General features: G+C 39.6%; 3 protein-coding genes across 4 annotated transcripts; 2 read left to right on the plus strand and 1 right to left on the minus strand.

Annotated features, from left to right (window-relative positions):
- Positions 1 to 864: 864 nt before the first annotated feature.
- LOC117554416 (deoxyhypusine synthase-like) lies at positions 865 to 5,887 on the plus strand. Of its 2 annotated transcripts, none has more exons than XM_034228864.1 (9): positions 865 to 900; positions 2,950 to 3,146; positions 3,297 to 3,461; positions 3,798 to 3,919; positions 4,043 to 4,139; positions 4,301 to 4,598; positions 4,684 to 4,787; positions 4,909 to 5,034; positions 5,690 to 5,887. In XM_034228864.1, the coding sequence occupies exons 2-6, from the start codon at positions 2,955 to 2,957 to the stop codon at positions 4,409 to 4,411; spliced, it is 687 nt and encodes a 228-aa protein (XP_034084755.1). In that variant the 5' UTR covers positions 865 to 900; positions 2,950 to 2,954; the 3' UTR covers positions 4,412 to 4,598; positions 4,684 to 4,787; positions 4,909 to 5,034; positions 5,690 to 5,887. The 2 variants fall into 2 exon arrangements, with proteins under 2 accessions (XP_034084755.1, XP_034084753.1); XM_034228862.1 differs by lacking the exon at positions 865 to 900 and adding an exon at positions 1,302 to 1,446.
- A 2,503-nt stretch (positions 5,888 to 8,390) lies between these two features.
- fbxw9 (F-box and WD repeat domain containing 9) lies at positions 8,391 to 15,966 on the plus strand. Its single transcript, XM_034228839.1, has 7 exons — positions 8,391 to 9,750; positions 10,520 to 10,667; positions 10,908 to 11,922; positions 12,149 to 12,297; positions 12,786 to 12,989; positions 14,748 to 14,813; positions 15,130 to 15,966. Exons 1-7 carry the CDS (start codon positions 9,650 to 9,652, stop codon positions 15,202 to 15,204), a joined length of 1,758 nt encoding a protein of 585 aa, XP_034084730.1. The 5' UTR covers positions 8,391 to 9,649; the 3' UTR covers positions 15,205 to 15,966.
- Positions 15,967 to 16,873: 907 nt separating this feature from the next.
- LOC117554450 (guanine nucleotide-binding protein G(I)/G(S)/G(O) subunit gamma-7-like) lies at positions 16,874 to 17,816 on the minus strand. Its single transcript, XM_034228893.1, has 2 exons — positions 17,730 to 17,816; positions 16,874 to 16,999 (listed from the first exon to the last, which is right to left on the minus strand). The coding sequence occupies exons 1-2, from the start codon at positions 17,814 to 17,816 to the stop codon at positions 16,874 to 16,876; spliced, it is 213 nt and encodes a 70-aa protein (XP_034084784.1).
- Between the last annotated feature and the right edge of the window lie 1,212 nt (positions 17,817 to 19,028).

Below are 19,028 nucleotides of genomic sequence, written 5' to 3' on the forward strand. Positions count from 1 at the left end.
CCTGCTGTAGACTAACATTCACACACATTCACATACATTTTGGGAGCCAATATTGTTCTTTTTCACTACATTTATGTGTACTACTTTACATATTCAGACGATAAGATAATACAAAATACAAATAGGCCTACAGATTACCATGACTGAATATTAAGTATTAGAATTCATTGCAGAGATCGGAACAACTCACAGGCTATTCTTTCACACACAGTGACGTCACAGCTACCCACAATGCAACGCGCGCCATATATTTTTTTATAAAGACGCCATTTTTCTGGAGGTGCAAAAATCCTGGCAATGCTAATATAAACAGCTAGCTTATGTAGCCAGGCAGAGCGCACTAGGTTTTTATGTCAAGTCCCCTGTCGGCTTTTTCCAACGCAAGGGGGGGGCCCTTAGCGTCCATTTTCAGCTTTCCGGGATGTCCATATTATTACATTACATTTAGCTGACGCTTTTATCCAAAGGGACTTACAATAAGTACATTCGACCAGGAAGACACAACCTTGAAGAAAACAGAATCATATAAGTACATCAGGTTTCATAGAGCCAAACATTTCAAGTGCTACTCAACTGGCTTTAGGTAAGCCAGTCCTTTATTAGTATAAAAGTGCTTCGTTAATAGTTCTAACGCTCGAAGTGGAGTTGAAAGAGATGAGTTTTCAGTTTGCGCCGGAAGATGTGCAAGCTATCTGCCGCCCTGATGTCAATGGGGAGCTCATTCCACCATCTTGGAGCCAGGACAGCAAACCCACGTGTTTTCGCCGATGGGAACTTGGGTCCCCCTCGCAGCGAGGGCGCAACGAGTCGTTTGGCTGATGCAGAGCGTAGTGCACGCGCTGGGGTGTACGGTTTAACCATGTCCTGGATGTAGGAAGGGCCAGATCCATTCGCAGCATGGTAAGCAAGTACCAGTGTCTTGAAGTGGATTCTAGCAGTTACCGGAAGCCAGTGAAGGGAGCGGAGGAGCGGAGTGGTGTGGGAGAATTTAGGAAGGTTGAAGACCAGACGAGCCGCTGCATTCTGGATGAGCTGCAGAGGTCGGATGGCACATGCAGGTAGACCAGCCAGGAGGGAGTTGCAGTAGTCTAGGCGTGAGATGACGAGAGCCTGGACCAGAACCTGAGTCGCTTTCTGAGTCAGCTGGGGACGTATCTTCCTGATGTTGTAAAGCGTGTATCTGCAGCAACGGGTTGTAGCAGCGATGTTTGCAGTGAAGGACAGGTTGTTATCTAGGGTCACACCCAGATTCCTTGCAGTCTGAGTCGGGGAAACAACTGAGGTGCCGATGTTGACATAATCCATATATTTCACTATAGGTTGATGCTTAGCTAAGCTAACTATGAAACACTTTAACTGACAGGACTCAGGATCAACGGTGTACTGTAAGGTAGCTTCATGCCGAACAGTCAACATTTTCCAGAGAGCTTTCTTTGAAATCACCAGGTAACGCTAAAAAACATTACATTTAGATTGTATGATAAAGTGTTTATTTAATATCTCTGGCTAACTACTTCCTAACGGTTTAGCTTACCCCCGCGATTCAAAGTAACGTCAACGTAGCTGTAATTTATGCTTTGCTTACATGTTCGCATAACTTGGAAGTTTACTGACATTTACATACCTTGTTTACCTGGCTCAAGTGGTGAATCTGGGGTTGTTGTGTGAGCCACCACTTGAGAATTGTCGTATTTTTTAAGAAAAAATGTTCTTATGTCCATCTTCAAAAACTCTGAGTCCGACTGACAGTTTAAACATTGTCACAGGATAGGTACCTGTACCAATAAGGTACCAATAAGACTATATTTTATTTCCATGCAACTCTCTGGTTGGTCTGGTGTCTTGCCTCTGTTGCATTCACTGAACACGGGAAATTACAATACTGCCGTCCTCTCATGATGAGGTTCAGGTAAAGCATTCTATAAGAATAAAACACGGAGGACGGAGATCTCTTTTTGTCCCCCTCCTCTCCCCGCTGCAGCCCATCAGCTGATCTCAAAGCACGCTCCCCTCTCCTGCAGGGGGGAGTGGTCAGCTGCAGCTCACAGAATCAGCCCCCTGCAAAAACAGCGCTGGAAAGAGCATATAGAGCGAAATGGTGTTTTGAAAAAAACAACTATATTTATATACTTTATATAGGTATGGCCCTACAACATATTGTTCAAATATAGCATGATAGGTCACCTTTAATGTATTATATTATTGAGGGAGAATTGTCCGGGGCTACAGAAATAACATTCGGGGCTTTGGTCCTGTATAATAAGTTAACGTCATATTAAATGCAGTCATTTGGTCTTTAGCAACAGCTTGTGAGAGCAGTGCATTCATCGGTGTTCGTTTGAATGCTGCCAGTTTGTTGACGGCCTGTGTGTTGATGGGACTTCTCATGCTCCCTAAATGTTTCCCCTGCCTTTCGCCAGTTCTTAAATCCTCGTTTCACAAAACTCCCATCCCTGATCTTGTCTGCACTGAAACAGAAGAAGCACACCGCATTATCACTTTCTCTTATTATTTAGTGAAGCTTTGTATTAACTGCTTACACTAAAATGCTAACTCAAAAATAGTAACTCAAAATTAAACTTTTGTATTGATTTGTTTAGTGAACTTTTTGGCGTTGCAGTTACAACTCTCTGCCAACATATGGGGGTGCTGCAGCCCCCTCAGCACCCACCCTTCCCGCGTCCCTGCTGGGTTACCTCAGCTTTGGTCTAACCTACTTGGTGATCTCATATTTTAGGCCACTCAGTCTCAACCCTTAATACATGCAAACAGTTGATGTGGATCTGCATCAAATGCACAATTCAAGAGAACCACAACAACTTACCAAAGTTAACAAACCTGCATATGTTTGATCTTGAGGAAAATAGCTCTTTTACATTCAAGTTGTATAGATATTTACACTTCCCACTTCCAGAACTTATTTAGGAATGTTTGTTATTGTTCTTTCAGACAATATGGCACACCATGCCCACCCATTACCTGAAAATACCTATAGAGAAATGGAGCCAGTGCCAGAGGATACACCAAAGATCCAGGGCTATGACGTCAACCAGGGAGTGGACTACCGCGCACTGATGAAGTCCTACCTTACCACCGGTCTGCAGGCCACTAGGGTGAGCTTGGCTATCCAGGAGATCAACAAAATGGTGAGATGGTGGAACATAGAAAGAGATATTTTATGAATACGCACGTACATTTCTTTGGTTTTGTTAGATTGTATTGTTATCTTTTGATAATGCACAATTAACTGATTGCCTGATGATCGTTTGAATCGGTCTAATTCACTCCACATCTAGATCGAGAGGCGCCAGCAACCGATGAAGAGGATAAATGGATTTGCTGAGGAAGACCCATCCACTTGCCCCTGCCTTAACAGCTGCACCATCTTCTTCAGTTACACCTCAAACCTCATCAGCAGTGGAGTCAGGGAGAGTATCCGCTATCTCGCAGAACACAAAATGGTACAACTCTCCTCAAAAACAAGGCATTAGCACCAGGATTAAGTAGTTTTCTAAAATATTAAACTAAATTACATAGATTTTTTATTAAAACAGTACATGATTGATCCATCAGTTGAGAAAAAGATGAATAGGTAATTAAAATAATAGTGCTAATCATTTGTATAAAGATCACAATTTCTCTCTGACTATTGTTAAATGTTAGATGCTATCTTGTCCACAAACTGCACTATTGAAACAACCTTACATATGAATCTGAGGAATATACAGTATAGTCTTGTCCTACAGTCCACTACAAATCATATCTGTTCTCTAATCAATATGTCTTTCTCTGTATAGGTGGATGTCTTAGTGACCACAGCTGGAGGTATAGAGGAGGATCTGATCAAGTGTTTGGGCCCGATGTACATAGGAGACTTCGATATGCCTGGCAAGCATCTTTACAAAATAGGACTGAACAGGTCAGAGAAACATGTTGCATCATCAGAATTTGACACTTTGCAAATGGAAATACCACATTAAAAGTGAAATTAAATTAAAAGAGTTTTTTTTTTTTAATGTGCTGCGTTCCATTGTTGATACAGGACAGGAAACACACTGATGCCTGAAGAAAACTATGTGAAATTCGACAAATGGTTGATGCCCATTTTAGAGCAGATGCTGCTGGAGCAGAACACTCAGGTGTGTGGACTACTTTTCAAATTTTTCAAATGTTTCCAAAGATTTAAAAAATGCTGCAAGTTTCGAAAATATATTTAAAAAAACTCAAATAATATTATTTGTAAGACGATTTTATTTCGCCCTCTCATCAAGCGTACTTATTTTTTGTTAACTTCTTTCAGGGCGTTCGCTGGACTCCATCTAAGATAATCCATCGGCTTGGCAAGGAGATCAACAACCCTGAATCTGTTTACTACTGTGCCTACAAGGCGAGTCCTGCCGGTATACATTAGACTGGAAATGTGTGGACTTTTGGAAAAAACGAGGGATTTTCCTCTAAAATACACTAAACATTGATCTGCTGTCGATTTCAGAATAACATCCCGGTGTTCAGCCCTGCCTTGACAGATGGTGCCATCGGAGACGCGTTCTTCCTCTTCTCATTCAAAAAGCCCGGTTTGATACTGGACATAGCTGAGGGTAAAAATAATGGAAAACCTCATTGGTGCTTACCTTATTTGACTCTGTGTTTGTAGTTGGTCTTACTCAATGCATTTGATTCCAGATATTGCAAAGTTGAACCATCTTGCAGTGGCAGCTAACAGCACAGGGATACTCGCCCTGGGAGGGGGCGTGTCCAAACACCAAGTCTGCAATGCAAATGCATGGGTACGTTTTCTACGTTTTTGATTATGAGATTGCTTTGTTCTTATGTAAATACATATATCTTATCAAATATGGAAGAGAGGTTGCAAGTAACTAAAGGATACATTGCTTTGTCTCCCTCCAGAGAGACGGAGCTGATTATGCGGTGTTTGTGAACACGGCTCAGGAGTTCGATGGCTGTGACTCTGGAGCCAGACCTGATGAGGCCGTGTCCTGGGGCAAGATCAGCTTAGATGCCAAACCTGTGAAGGTATTTGATATCAAGTATTATATAATTGGTCCATTACACCTAGCCTGATTGGCCCAATGGGTCAAACCCTCTGATTGGCCCATGTAATCGAGTCATTTGATTGGTCAATTGAATCAAACCCTCTGATTGGTCCAATGGTTCAATTAAAGGGTTCAATCATTATGTGTGACTGGCAAAGCCACACACAGTATAGTATTGGACATACTTACCTTATCGTATTCTCCTTCTTCCGCCACAAATGTTGTCATGCGGTGTTGACACAAAACACACACAAAACACATCAAAGTGTGCGGAATGACCGGGATCGGGGTGCTATGTCTTTTATAAGAGATTCGCCAAGCAGTTTTCATGCAAATCACAGAAAACTGCGATAATTTGCCCCATATGAATGAATGGGAGAGCTGGTTAAGACTTAGATTGGGTGACATCAAGGCTAGAGGGGACAGGAGCTGTAAACAAAAACGCTTTGATCTTTGAACACACCTGTCGGTCGTTAATTAAATCCAGTTTCAGTCACAGAGCCAACATTTCTCTGAATTTTGCCGTTAATTTTAGAGATTGAGAAACTTATTCTTTCATCACAATAACAGGTCTGAACAGGCCCTTGTTGGAAAATGTATCTGATGTTTTAACAGCTTCTCATTTCTCTCTTTAGGTGTTTGCAGATGCTTCCATTGTTTTTCCCTTACTGGTTGCAGAGACCTTTGCAGTTCATGCTAATAAGATGACAGCTGGCAAAAACAAGTCAACAGATGTTTCCTAAATCTGTTAGAAACACTAAACATATTTCATTTTCCTATTTATTCTTTCTGTAACATGAACTGGGAAAATAAATGATATATGCATTTAAAAACTGCTCTTCCAGTCTTGACTACTCAAACTCAGCATTCACCCATTCATAAACATACAAGTTTCCACTTGCTCATCACTGTAGACCAGGGGTGCCCAACCTTTTTTGAACCGAGAGCTACTTTTAAAGTTGCCAGTCTGCCGAGATCTACCAGTCCAAATAGAGAGGCGTAGCCATTACTGACAGCCTACTACCAGGTAAATACGCACTTCTACTATAAAACTGACCTTTGTACGATTAATACTTCATAAAATACTGCAGATCCTTTATCTTACCTATTTCTAATCTACACACATACAAGTATTTAACTGAAGTTACACAACAGTGTTGTTGATACAGAGTTGGAGTTTATTCACACGTCACATACTACAGTGGGTAATGTTTTCAAGAAACATTGAACAGTGCTGCCACATATGACACAGGAAAACAAGAAAAGACTGAACCCTTTCTTTGCCATTATATCAAAATAGTGTTGCTACAAACGTATAAATGAGGCTTACTAATAAGACAACTCAGATCTGAAGCTACACAGGAATCTGCTGCAACAGTGCAATAAAAAAGACAAAATTAATAGAATCAAACCCTTTTTTTGTTGCATTTTAGTAGAGTATAAAAATAAATGCCTTTTAAAATAGGATGCAAGCAACACTAGTTTCTTAACCTGAATTGATAATAGACTATAATCAATTTAAGTTTGCATTCTTATACCATTTTGTACAATAATTATAATGAATAAGTTCAAACAAACTCAAACTTACAGCTGATTAATAACGGTATCTAACTTGAGTTTTTATTATATCAAAAACCTGTTGAAATGCTTCTGTTATTTTTATTACGCATCGGCAGCCTCCAGGAATGCTTCTTTCACAACTTCGCCGTCTTTGAAAGACTTCATGTGTTTCTCAAGAACGTGACTGACACGATAAGATGCTATGGTAGCAGCCTTGCTCTTGTTGTTGGGCCTGGTGGAAATGGACTGCTGTGCATTTAGCTGTCCTTTCAGGCCCCTCCCCTTTTGGGAGCGTAGGGCAGAATTAGGAGGGAATTCCGTCTCGTAGCGTTTGTGCACTGTTTTGAAATGCCACTCCTAAATGACCCTTCTTCGATAAAGCCACGCTCGCATTGCAGATGAGACAGATGGACTTTGAATTGGAATAGATACAAAAATAATCATCCTCCCACTCGGAGTGAAAATTATATATTTTGGGCTTTTTTGCTTCTGCCATAATTACGGTCTTGTGTGTGTGCGGACTGTCACTCCTGTTGACACGGACAACGTCAGCGAACTAGTGCACTGCCCACCAGCCACGCCCCGACACATGGGGTCACGCCGGCCAATCACAAAGCTTTGATGCGTTCAAGTGCATTATTCTGGCACAGGAAGATGATGTTACAGGACATTAACGATAAAACAGAATATTGTTGTTCTATTTTTAGACACATCTCGCGATCGACTGGGAATCTCCCCGCGATCGACTGGTTGGGCACCCCTGCTGTAGACTAACATTCACACACATTCACATACATTTTGGGAGCCAATATTGTTCTTTTTCACTACATTTATGTGTACTACTTTACATATTCAGACGATAAGATAATACAAAATACAAATAGGCCTACAGATTACCATGACTGAATATTAAGTATTAGAATTCATTGCAGAGATCGGAACAACTCACAGGCTATTCTTTCACACACAGTGACGTCACAGCTACCCACAATGCAACGCGCGCCATATATTTTTTTATAAAGACGCCATTTTTCTGGAGGTGCAAAAATCCTGGCAATGCTAATATAAACAGCTAGCTTATGTAGCCAGGCAGAGCGCACTAGGTTTTTTTTCTGAATTAACGACCGAAGAAATCGCTGCATGTCTTCGGATTACATTATCTGCTCCCTGATCTCACGGAAAATTGTAAGTGGCTTATTATTATTACAAGTTAATACTTGTAAATACAACTTTTGGCCCGTAATTTCAATTCCCCATTTCAGCGACCAGAGAGAGGGGGGGGGGGATATATCCAGTCTCTGATTGTGTTACGTTATTATGAGAGTGCTCTCATACTTTAAATTGTATATATTTATATAAATATATTTGTGTGTCCGCATCTGTAGCCTGTTATTGTCTCATTATACCGCACTCTCAATGAATTCAAAGTAAATATGTGGGGGAACAATGTTCAGCTGATCTAACAGAGATACAGCGCTATGACAAAACACTCGACAGCTGATGCAGCTGTTGCCACGTAATAATGAACGGACGTCGCTTTAATATGACCGCTCAGAGGAGAGGAGTTATCATTTCTTTAAACGCCTGCTGCTTCCACTCCTCTCTCCTCGGTTCCCCTCCTCGGTCCTCCGCTCGCATCTCCTGTGGGTGGGTCTAAGTATCGAGGAGGGGAACCGAGGAGGGGAAATTTGAGTATTGAGAAGCCTCTCCTGATATTCTGTATGCACCTCGCGTGAAATGGTTGATACCGGAAGTACGGTGTCGCCCTCGGCCCAAAACCCGTATGTGTGTGTGAAATAATGCCTACAAACTAATTTAAATGTCAACTTTTCTCACAAAACTCATCAAGGGTGTTTTTTAAGAGGTGATGCTCTTGGAAACTCGTGGCAAATAAAGTCACTTAAAATGTACTAATGTACTTACTAATTATTATTAATGTAATTATTAATTAATCATTAAGGCAAGGCAAGTTTATTTATATAGCACCTTTCAACACAAGGCAATTCAAAGTGATTTACAAAAATGAAAGACATTAAGAGCATCCAGTTTTTGTAAGTCAAACTCCTCACTCTCACACTTTTCTCTCTTGAATCTGAAATAATCACTGACAAAAAAGCAAAAAGCAGCAGGTTGATGGAGAAACAGCTGCTGAGAAAATACTATTTGTTATGCGTGGAATTGCCAAAATGTTATAAGCCCTTGTAAACAGTGACACAGTAAAGTATAGAACAGAATTAGACATTTCACATGGGCAATGATTCAGAGACAAATAAAGAAACTGTAGCTGCAACGATAAATACTTAATTTATTATTTGTTAACTAATAAATGAATCAACAACTATTTTGATGATTTTAGTTATTCTTTATGCACACTTCTCAGATTTCAGCTTTTTGGGGCTTTTATTTGAAACTACTTCCGAGAAATTAGACCGGAACCGGAAGCTGCGTTTGGGATGTTTTCGGCCAGGAGTTCGTCTTGGCAAAACTTGATATTCCTGAATCATATTAGATTCCAGTCATATTTGTGTTTGTTTAACTTTACAGATAGTGGTCACTGTTTTGTTGGGTGAAGGCTTGTTACCGGCGCTTGGCATCGTCAACGGCTGCACCTGACATCACTTAAAGCCAACGTTAACCTGCTGTCGTTGTCAACGTTACGTTAAATTAGTTTGTTTTGTATGTATGTAACATTCATCAGGTGCTTATATACTCCTATCTGGCGAAACCTAAAAAGGGATTGCATTCATGGGTAGCTAAAGCTTTATTCAAGCATCTTACCTCTACATTGAGCTCACGCTAAGCTAACCTAAAGATTTGCATTGCCATATATGTAAGACGTCCAAACTAAATAAAGGAAGTGTTAGTTTGAAGTAATGCTAGTTACAGTGAGTGACGACCAAATAAAATATAAGTAATGCTAGTTTAAATTGATGTTATCTTACAGTGTATGACGACGGCAAAACAAAGTAAAGGAAGTGTTAGTTTAAAGTAATGTTAGCAGTGAATAAGTAGAGGTCTTTGACAGAGGAAAGGTGATGTCTGAGGCCAGGATTACTGTGTGTGACTCGGAGAGCGGACCCGGTCCTGACCCGCTGACATCTCCCAGTGCTGAAGCTTCTGGGCCCGACTTGAAAGGGTAAGACTTTCTTACTTTATACTAATCAAATCAAGTTTTATTTATATAGCACATTTATAAACGATTTTTGGTCGAGCCAAAGTGCTGTACATAAAATAAAAATAGCCTACAGTAGAGACACTTTACAGCAAATACAACAGCACAGATTGTTCAGAATATCAGTATGAGAAAAACGACACCCTCTATCCTTAGACCCTCACATCGTACAAGGAAAAACTTCCAGAGAAAACAACTGGCTGTTAATTTTACACAAGTATAAGGGATTAACAAAGGTGGAAGAATACCTCAGATGTTCTACTAGTAAAAGTAGAAATACCATAGTGTAGACCTGAGTAAAACAATGTTACTTAAGTGAAAGTCGAAAAGTATTGACATCTAAATACTTAAAGTACCAAAAGTATTCATACAGATAAGCCCATTTAAAAATCATACATATGATAATATCATAATCATTGATGATGACATTTTAATTATTGTATTTACAGCTGGGTAACACGTGAATTTAATCCAGATGTAACTAAAGGCTTGTTTAAGTGTTGATCAGATTTTTTAAAATAATTTACCCATATTTACCAAGTAGCTAAAGGTTCTAAGTAAATGTAGTGGAGGTAAAAGTCAACCATTTACCTCTGAATTGTAGTGGAAAATAATTACAAAGAAGCATAAAATGGAAATACAAGTACTTCAGAATTGTACAGTACTTGAGTAAATGTAGTAACTTTACACCACTGGCGGTTAATAACCAGGTTGCTTTATATTTTCTTTCCAGTCTTGTGCCTGCTAGTCCCCGGTCCTCAACAGATGTTAGCCCCTCACCTTCTACTGAGATGAGTGGCTTGTTGTCGTTACCATGGGAGATGTTGACACACATTGCCTCTCACCTTCCTGCTCAGTGTGTCATCACTGTGCTGCCAAAGGTTCGTCAAACATTCCATAATTTCCATACAAGTATTTTAAAGATGTCTTGAAGGCCAATTGGTGTTGTTTAATCACTAGATTTAGGTATCACAATGTGATTAGATATTTCTAGTGGGAAACCGTTGTCAGGTGTAATCTCATGCACATGTGCCATCCTCATGCAAGTGTTAACATCGCTATTAGAGTTGAGAAACAGTATGGCAACTATTACAAATGTTACCTCTTCCTCCTCTTTTTAGGTCTGCCATACTTTGGGCAATGTGGGTAAGGACACCACCGCGTGGCAGCTCCGGGCTCGCAGACTTATAGGATCCCAAGCTGTCTTTCCAGTGGGGCCAAGGGAAGACTTTGACTGGCCCTCTGCTTGCCTGGAGATAGAACAGCTGATAACCTGCTGGACAGGCCAAGGGCATCTCGTGGCAAAACAGACCAAAAAGGATGAGGAGGAAAGCGAAGAAGTGAGGCAGCAGCAAAGGGCAGGGCAGGAAGAGGAGCCAGTTGTAGAAGGACAGCAAGATGGTAGAGAGGAAGAGCTGGAAGGGGTAGGAGTGGAAGGGCAGGAGGTTGCTTATGGTGTTGATGAAGGAATGGAGGTGGTAATGGAAGGTGAAGAGGATGAAATTCAGCCCATTGTAGGTGGGGACAAACTTGAAAGATTGAGGGAGGAGTTGGAAGAGAGACTAGATGATGATGCAGGAGCACTGATGGTAGAAGAAAGGAACCACAGGATGGTATTCAATGATATTGAGGCGTTAGGTAGTGCTCCAAATCGCATGGAGAACCTGGCAGACCCAAGGAATCTGGGTAATAGAAGACGGGTAGAGGTGAAGCAACGTCCGTCCCCCAGAAGTCCGAGCCCACCTCCAGCGCTGGAGTGCACCACCCTCCCTACATGCCACATTGCGCAGGTCAACTCAGTCCTCCTGCTGGGGGGGGAGGGGGCAGTGTGCGCCACAGGCTCCAGAGACATGAATGTTAAACTGTGGGATCTAAAGGCAGGCTCGCTGCTGCACACACTGGGAGCGAGGGGGGAGTTCAGCACTCATCAAGGCTGGGTCTGGTGCCTGGCGTCTCAGGGACCTCTGCTGGCCTCGGGGGGCTTCGACAGCACTCTGCGGCTGTGGGACCTACAGGCGGGGGGTGCAGCGACGGGCCTGATCAAGACCGGGGCCGCTGTCCTCTGCTTGTCCTGTCAAACGGATGTTTTGGTGGCTGGAACATTTGACAAGAGGGTCAGCATGTATGACACCAGAGGTGAGGGGTTGAGCCTATAACAGTCCATAAAGCAATCAAAGGTCATTAAGAATGTGATAATAAAACATCCAACTATTAATCAATATTATAATTATTTATTAAACACCTTTTTACAAAGTCGAATATCAAAGACATTTAGAAGACAAATCACATACATAGATAGATATAAACTTTATTCATCCCAATTGTTATAGTTCCTGAATTTATGCTATAATCTTTTCCACAGCTGCTGAACCTCTGGTGAAAAGCATCCGTCTCCATGGCAACGCTGTGATGTGCCTAGCTGCAGATGACAAGTACATCATCTCCGGGAGTAAAGACTGCACGGTGGCTATCTATGACCGGAGGGCATGCAAGGGCTTGAAGAAAATTCGGGTATACACAATAACACACAGATGCCTTGATGTTTTTATAAAGAACATCAACCTGTAACCTTGAGTTCTTGAAGAAAACCATGTTTTTCTTGCATTCCTCCATGAAGAATCTAAAAGTCTTGATAACTGAACAGGGATTGTTTTTAACAACGCATTTTCTCTAAACCTTACTATTGACAACACTGAACGAGCACTGGATAAATGAGAGCTGGATTATACTGCATGATTTATGTGATTGTTTTTAAGTGAATACTTTGTTATGGTATTGCTGTTAAACATGGCCCACATTTTCTTCAATTCATCAAGCCTTTCTCCGTTGTTAGATTCTTTGTTTACAGTGGAGATATGAGAGAAAAAAAAGTTTTCTTCAACTGTTCGATGTAAAAGATATAAACATTGTATTTTTGTGGGTGTTGTATTTATTTTAGTTTGCTTATATGGTAAGATGCATCTGTGTACCTAACTTGCACAAACCCCTTTTATTTCTAGCTGAGCTCTTATCTGCTGTCCATGAGCTACAGTGGCTGTGAAGTATGGGCAGGGGACAACAGAGGTATGCTCCACTCCTTTTCCATGCAGGCGGGGACCCTCAAACCTCTGTCCCAGTTTGATGTGGGACACACAGCTCTGGTCACCGGCATCCACAAGTCTGCTGGAAGCCTCTACACCTGTTCATCTGATTGCACTGTCAAGGTAGGATGACGTATTCTTTTATAATAGAATGGCCTCTTTTCTGTTAGTATATTTCTTTGTTGTTGTTTTAGTTTTTCCTATTTTTTATTTAATTTTTTGTCATTAAGATTTGTATTCAATTTTTCACATTTTATGCATAAATGCAGAACAAACATAAACAAAACCAAAGGCATCCAACTTAGAGGAAGCAAAACGCCCCCACATCCATATGCACACACACATATACATCAACGTCAAGCATGTAAATACACATTTACAACATATATATCATATACACGACACGTATATATACATATACACATATACAGATACACTTCCTGTCCCTAGTACCCTGTACCTAAGACAATGTTGATATAGGCCAAGAAGATGTGCCACATTCCGTTAGATTTGCTTGGGATGTTATTTAGCGATCATAATTTCAAAGGCATTTTTTAAGCCATTGTGTAAACTCTGACTTATGTGGGCTCTTTCAGTTGTGCAGAATAATCCTGGCCACTACAATAACACCTGTTAGTCAGTCCTAGTTCTGCTTTAGTAAGGCCTGGTGGCACAAGAGACTTGTCCCCTAGCAAACTGGTAGAGGTTTTCTAAGCCACCCTTCAAGGTTTTTTAATACCACCTTCCAAAAAGGCAGAACCATTGGGCAATCCCATAGACTCTAGAGCAGGGATTCCCAACCTTTTTCCCCGAGAGCCCCCCCAAATTACTCCTGTTGGAAGTTGCGCCCCCCCCCACACACACACACACACAAGGGGGGGGGGGGGAAACAGCGGTAATTAAAGTTTAAAAGTCTCAAAATGCTACAACTACTGTCACAAACTGGATGAATGTGAAGTATTTTGTTAAAGGAGGATGAAAGCGTAATTTAAGGAGCACTATTGGAGTGACTTTGATGGTTATTGGACTCAGGATTAATTCATTTGGATTCCCGCTGTATGAAGAAATTAAAGGACGGCGCAAGTGGAAACAATTCACAAAGGGATGAAACTGTTTAAAACACATGCTCAAAGTAAGCCGGATTTTACCGATGTGTTTATGTGGATTCAAAAGTCGTAAATAATCTACAAAATGGAGGAGACCGATCTGATCGGAGCAACTGTGACAAATAATCCAACTGAAACCGGCATGGACAATGACTATGTTTTAAAAATGCGCTTATCCAGAAAAGCCTGGTTTGGACACTTTACGCGCAGAAGAAACATTTCTATTATATTATGTTATTATTATAGAAAATATTATGCATTTCTGTCTTTTTATACCTTTTTATTAGCTACTAACTTGAATTTGTATTAAAATTAATTAATCAATTATTTGTTATACTTTATTGTAATGTATACAATCATGTATTGTGTAACAATTATATGTTAAAAAAAAGAAAGAAAAAGTTTTACAAAAAAAAGTAAAAGAAAAGGTCTTAAATCATCTGAGGCCTGGCGCACCCCCTGCGATGTTTGGGATCCCAGGTTGGGAACCACTGTTCTAGAGCATGAAGAAATGTGCCCACATCTTTATTACATTCCCAACATTTATTGTCCAGAGTTATAAGCCCATTTTAAACAATTTCAGGGGTGTAAAATAATATCTATGCACAATTTTATAATGGATAAACTTGCTTCTCGCATGCCTTGTAGCCCAACCTACATTCAAGCCTATTTTGTTTTTTGTAAATGACTCAATGTGATTGTTGATAAACATTAACTTTCCATGGTCTCATGAGTGTTAATAAAGGTTGAATAAATGAAAAAAATCTCATTACAGGTACATATCCCTTGTGCCCCTCCAAGGACTGTTTGCATAATGCCTCACCAAATGGGAGTCAATGGGGTTAGTATTCAAATGTGTTAACCTTTTAAAAAGGATGTTGTTACTTTAATTAAGTTAATTTAACAAAGCATGTAATGTAATTAGCTGTTTGATCTATTTGGGAAGGAGAGAAAACATCTTTATCAATGAAGAAATAACAACAAAATAGTAAAAAAGTTAACTTAAGCACACAAAGTCATAATGAATAGAATTCCTGCTGCCTGTCTGTTTTTCCTATGTATATTATTCCAGGCTCATTGTCATTCCTAAAATGTTTATTTCTTCCCTTATCTTCATCCTCTCACTCACTCTCCACCTGTCTGTCTTTGACTGTCAGCTGAGCGTGGAGGCTGGAGTCCTTGCTGTAGCTTCAGGGGAAGATTGTTTGGAAATATGGAGGCCCAGAAATTGAATGAGCAAGACCTGCAAACTACGAGACAAGACTTGAAAGCAGGGCTTAATAAGACCTTTCAGCCTGTAAAACACCATACTGGTCTTTTAGCATTTTAAACTAACAACAAATGCAAAACTCTGAAGATGTTAGTGACTTGACAAAATGACCACAAAAAGTTAGGACAGCAAATGATTCCAATTGAATCCTTCGTGGTACATATGTCCAAACAAAGTATTTTATTCTGCTGCAGTAACACACACAAATGTTCTTGGAAATATGCATTACCAGTTGCTTGGTTAAGCTTTAAAAGTTAATTTATTTTTGCTCTTCCATGTGTTGATGTATGATGGTTGAGAAGTTTAAGGCCCCTTTTTTTTAGCCAAAAGCTCTCGGCCCTTTTTCTTGAATTCTTTGTTAAACCTGTTGAGAATTTTCTCTACAAACAAAACTATAAATATGTAAACACAGGAAACGTGTTTGTCTCATGCACTTATTTACCTTTTGTGCCAGTAGACTTCAAAGACACTTTGTTTGAAGTGTAAAGTGAATACTTGTATCCAAGCTCTCTGTGACACACGGATTATATTTGTAAATCTTTTTATATGAACACACTCCTCAGTTTGAGTCAGTGTGATCTGTTTGGAAGTTATGTCGACCTTGTGTGTTAGTTTGTGTGTGTGTTACTTTATAAAAAGTATTGAATTGCTTGAATGAATCCAACTATACATTATTTGCACAATACTACACATTTCCATCCATTAAAGAAATTACCATTAAATAGCCTGGAAATCTTGTGTCTGAGTTTTTGGCTGCATGTGTTTTCTGCCTGATGGGGAGTTCTGATGTCATGGCTTTATGCTAAATGTGTAAACACAGCTAAAATACTATACTTGAGTTACCCATGTAATAGTTAGATGATGAATCTTTTAAGCGCTACTTAATGTGTTGTGTAAAGAAGCAACAATACTAATGCATTTAAGGGTACAAACAAGTGTTGTCTTTAATTTAGGCTTAAAATGCATTGTCTACTAGATACTTAAGGAAAGGAAACAAACAACAACAGTGTAATGGTTTGTGCAGTCTCAGTGGCAGGAGATTAATCTTCTCACTAGAAGGTTATCTTTAAAGGTAAACAATTATGCAAAATCCACTTTGTCATGTCTTTTATACATCAACATGTGTCCCCTCTGTGTAAAGAGATTCACTCTCTTTTTGTCCTGATCCATTTCTATAAAAACCTGTCTGAAAATGAGCTGATCAGATTTTGGCCACTTTATGATGTCATTACGATGTTTTGGCTTGTGTAACCATTAGCCAATCACCAACCAAGGTAACCCCCCCCCCCCACCTTATCACCTGAATCTCCTCCTAGAGCACCTTTGTGTTCTTTTTAACCAAATATCTCTCAGAGGGGCGTGGGGAGTGGCTCCTTATTTTCATCTAAAGTAACAGACAGAGAATCAGCACTTTTGAAACAGGGCTGAAACAGAGGGGATTATGAGATGCTACAATAATCTGTTTGGTATTTGGAGCCAAACACTTCAGAGACATGTTTGTATATATCTGAGACCTATAATATATTGATGTAAAAACAGTATAATAGGGGACCTTTAACATATTTGACTGTAAAAAAAAAGAAGCAGTTGCTGTCTGTGAGATCTGTGTTGATAATCTGTCCTGGAGGCAGTCAAAGAAGCACGCAGGTCTTCTTATCTTTGAAAGGATTGGAGGAGGCAGCGATGCCGGTGAGCAGAGGGTCGCTGCGCCGGTGATCCTGACAGAACCGCACCAAGTCTCCTGCTGTCAGGGAGATCTGCTGGGAGAAAGGTGGACAGGGTGGAAATTCACAGGCTTTCAGGCATTCGGATACAGTAATATTTATGTTAAACTATTTGACATTGTTTTGAACAAATAGTGACTTGGAGGTATAATCGTTTTTTTTTAAAGTACACTAAGAATACATTGTGTCCCTACAGGTGCACATAATTACTGTACATAAAGAGTGCTATTCTGGATTAAATTACTGTATTTATGAACCATTACTAGTGCTGCTAAGAATGTGGGATAACATTTCATTGTACTCCAATAATTTGTGGACACAATTAAGCTGTACTTTTGACTCAAATTGTATTTTAAACCCCTTCTGAGATAACTATTAATACAACATACGTGAAACAAAGCTACCAAAATGTACATTTGAAGTATAGTTTAGAATGACACATTGTCCTAAATTATAATGAAGATACACTTAAAAGTTAGAATAAAGTGAATCATTACTGATGAGTTAAATTAGGATTTCTTCAAATATATCAAAGTGCATCTAAATGATGGCTCAAAATAGTTAATCAATAGTCTTAACTTTGGTTTCATATATCTTGAGTAGCACAAATGATGTAGCAATATCAGGAGTATATTGTATTTATGCAAGAGTCAGCACATTTATCATGACTATAGCTAAATGAAGTCTTGTTCAGTGTGCTTTGATCCACCTGGACGTGATAAAGCATGCATGTAGTTAACATATTCTTCAGAATTGTACATACCTTTATTCTCTCCATGCACGCCTCCACTCGAAGTTGATCCACCAGTTTTTGTGCCTGAATAACACTGTTGCTGCTGTGTCCTGACATTGCCTTCTGTGTACAGATTCAGCCAAAGTCCTGATAACTCGACTAAATATCCTTCTTATTTTATGAATAAAAAAGGAGCAGCAGGAAAAGGATTTAGGGCAATATTTTTCCAAATCCAAAGAGTTGGCACGGATTGTGCAGGAGTCAAAAAAGCTCTTCTTTGTCACCTGTAAAGTGACCCCTTTTTATTCACTGTTGGGGGCAGTTCAAAGGCTCTGTGATACGAAAGGTCGTACAGCACAGTGTTGGAAATGTCACAGACACCACTGATTCAATATTAAAGGCTAAAACATGATGCTATGTTTCGGGTCATTGCTGCAATATGTGCCTTTGCTTTTAACATTTGTAATACATGGGTTTGCTTATTGTAAATGCAATATTAGAAATCTCGAGGTTTTTCAATTAAAGATTCAAAGGCCTTATCGTCATATGCACAGTATAGCTACAGTGTAGAAATGGCAATGAAAATCTTAAGTACCAGGCTCCTCCAACATTGCAACATAGTTACTGTATACAGGACATAACACAAATAAAAAAATGTAAAATTAACAGAATGTAAAATTAAACAGAATGTAAAATTAAATATTGTCCAGTAAAATAAAAATAAAATACTGTTTATTGCAGTGATAACTATTTTGATAAATAAATAGTAAAATGCCAACAGATTAATGCTTTAGATTATGGAGGCACTTAACAGAGATCAGGCATGTTGTGTGTTAAACCTGTTTTAGCCTGTTAAGCCCCAAGCCTGTTTTTCAGGTCTCAGGCTCGAAAATGACATACCCAGAACAAATGACTATATCTTCACTTTTAAAAGGGGTAAATTAATAATCTTTTTTCTCAAAGCAATGATAAACCTGTGAGTTGGATGTAGAAAAGGCAGAATCAATATAGATGTTTTTATTTCAAAGTACATTCAGATTGAACATAGTAAAACAAATATTGTGTCCGTCCAAAAAAAAACCACATTACTTATAATGAAAACCATCCTTGAATGATGGGATAGTAGACAAAAAAAGCTTTAGGAATCCAAACTATAACACATAATAAGTACCCTGTATCAGGATTGATGCAAAACAAGTGAAATTTGACCTTTTTAGAGAGGTTTAGAAAATTGGGTGTATTTGCCATATCTCACTGGAACCCCTTCGGTCGAGCACTCTTTCGCTTCCGCGGGTGGGGCAGGGGGTTTAACACCATACACAGAAAAGG

The sequence above is a fragment of the Gymnodraco acuticeps genome, unplaced genomic scaffold, assembly GCF_902827175.1.
Source record: "Gymnodraco acuticeps unplaced genomic scaffold, fGymAcu1.1, whole genome shotgun sequence".
Lineage (NCBI taxonomy): Eukaryota > Metazoa > Chordata > Actinopteri > Perciformes > Bathydraconidae > Gymnodraco > Gymnodraco acuticeps.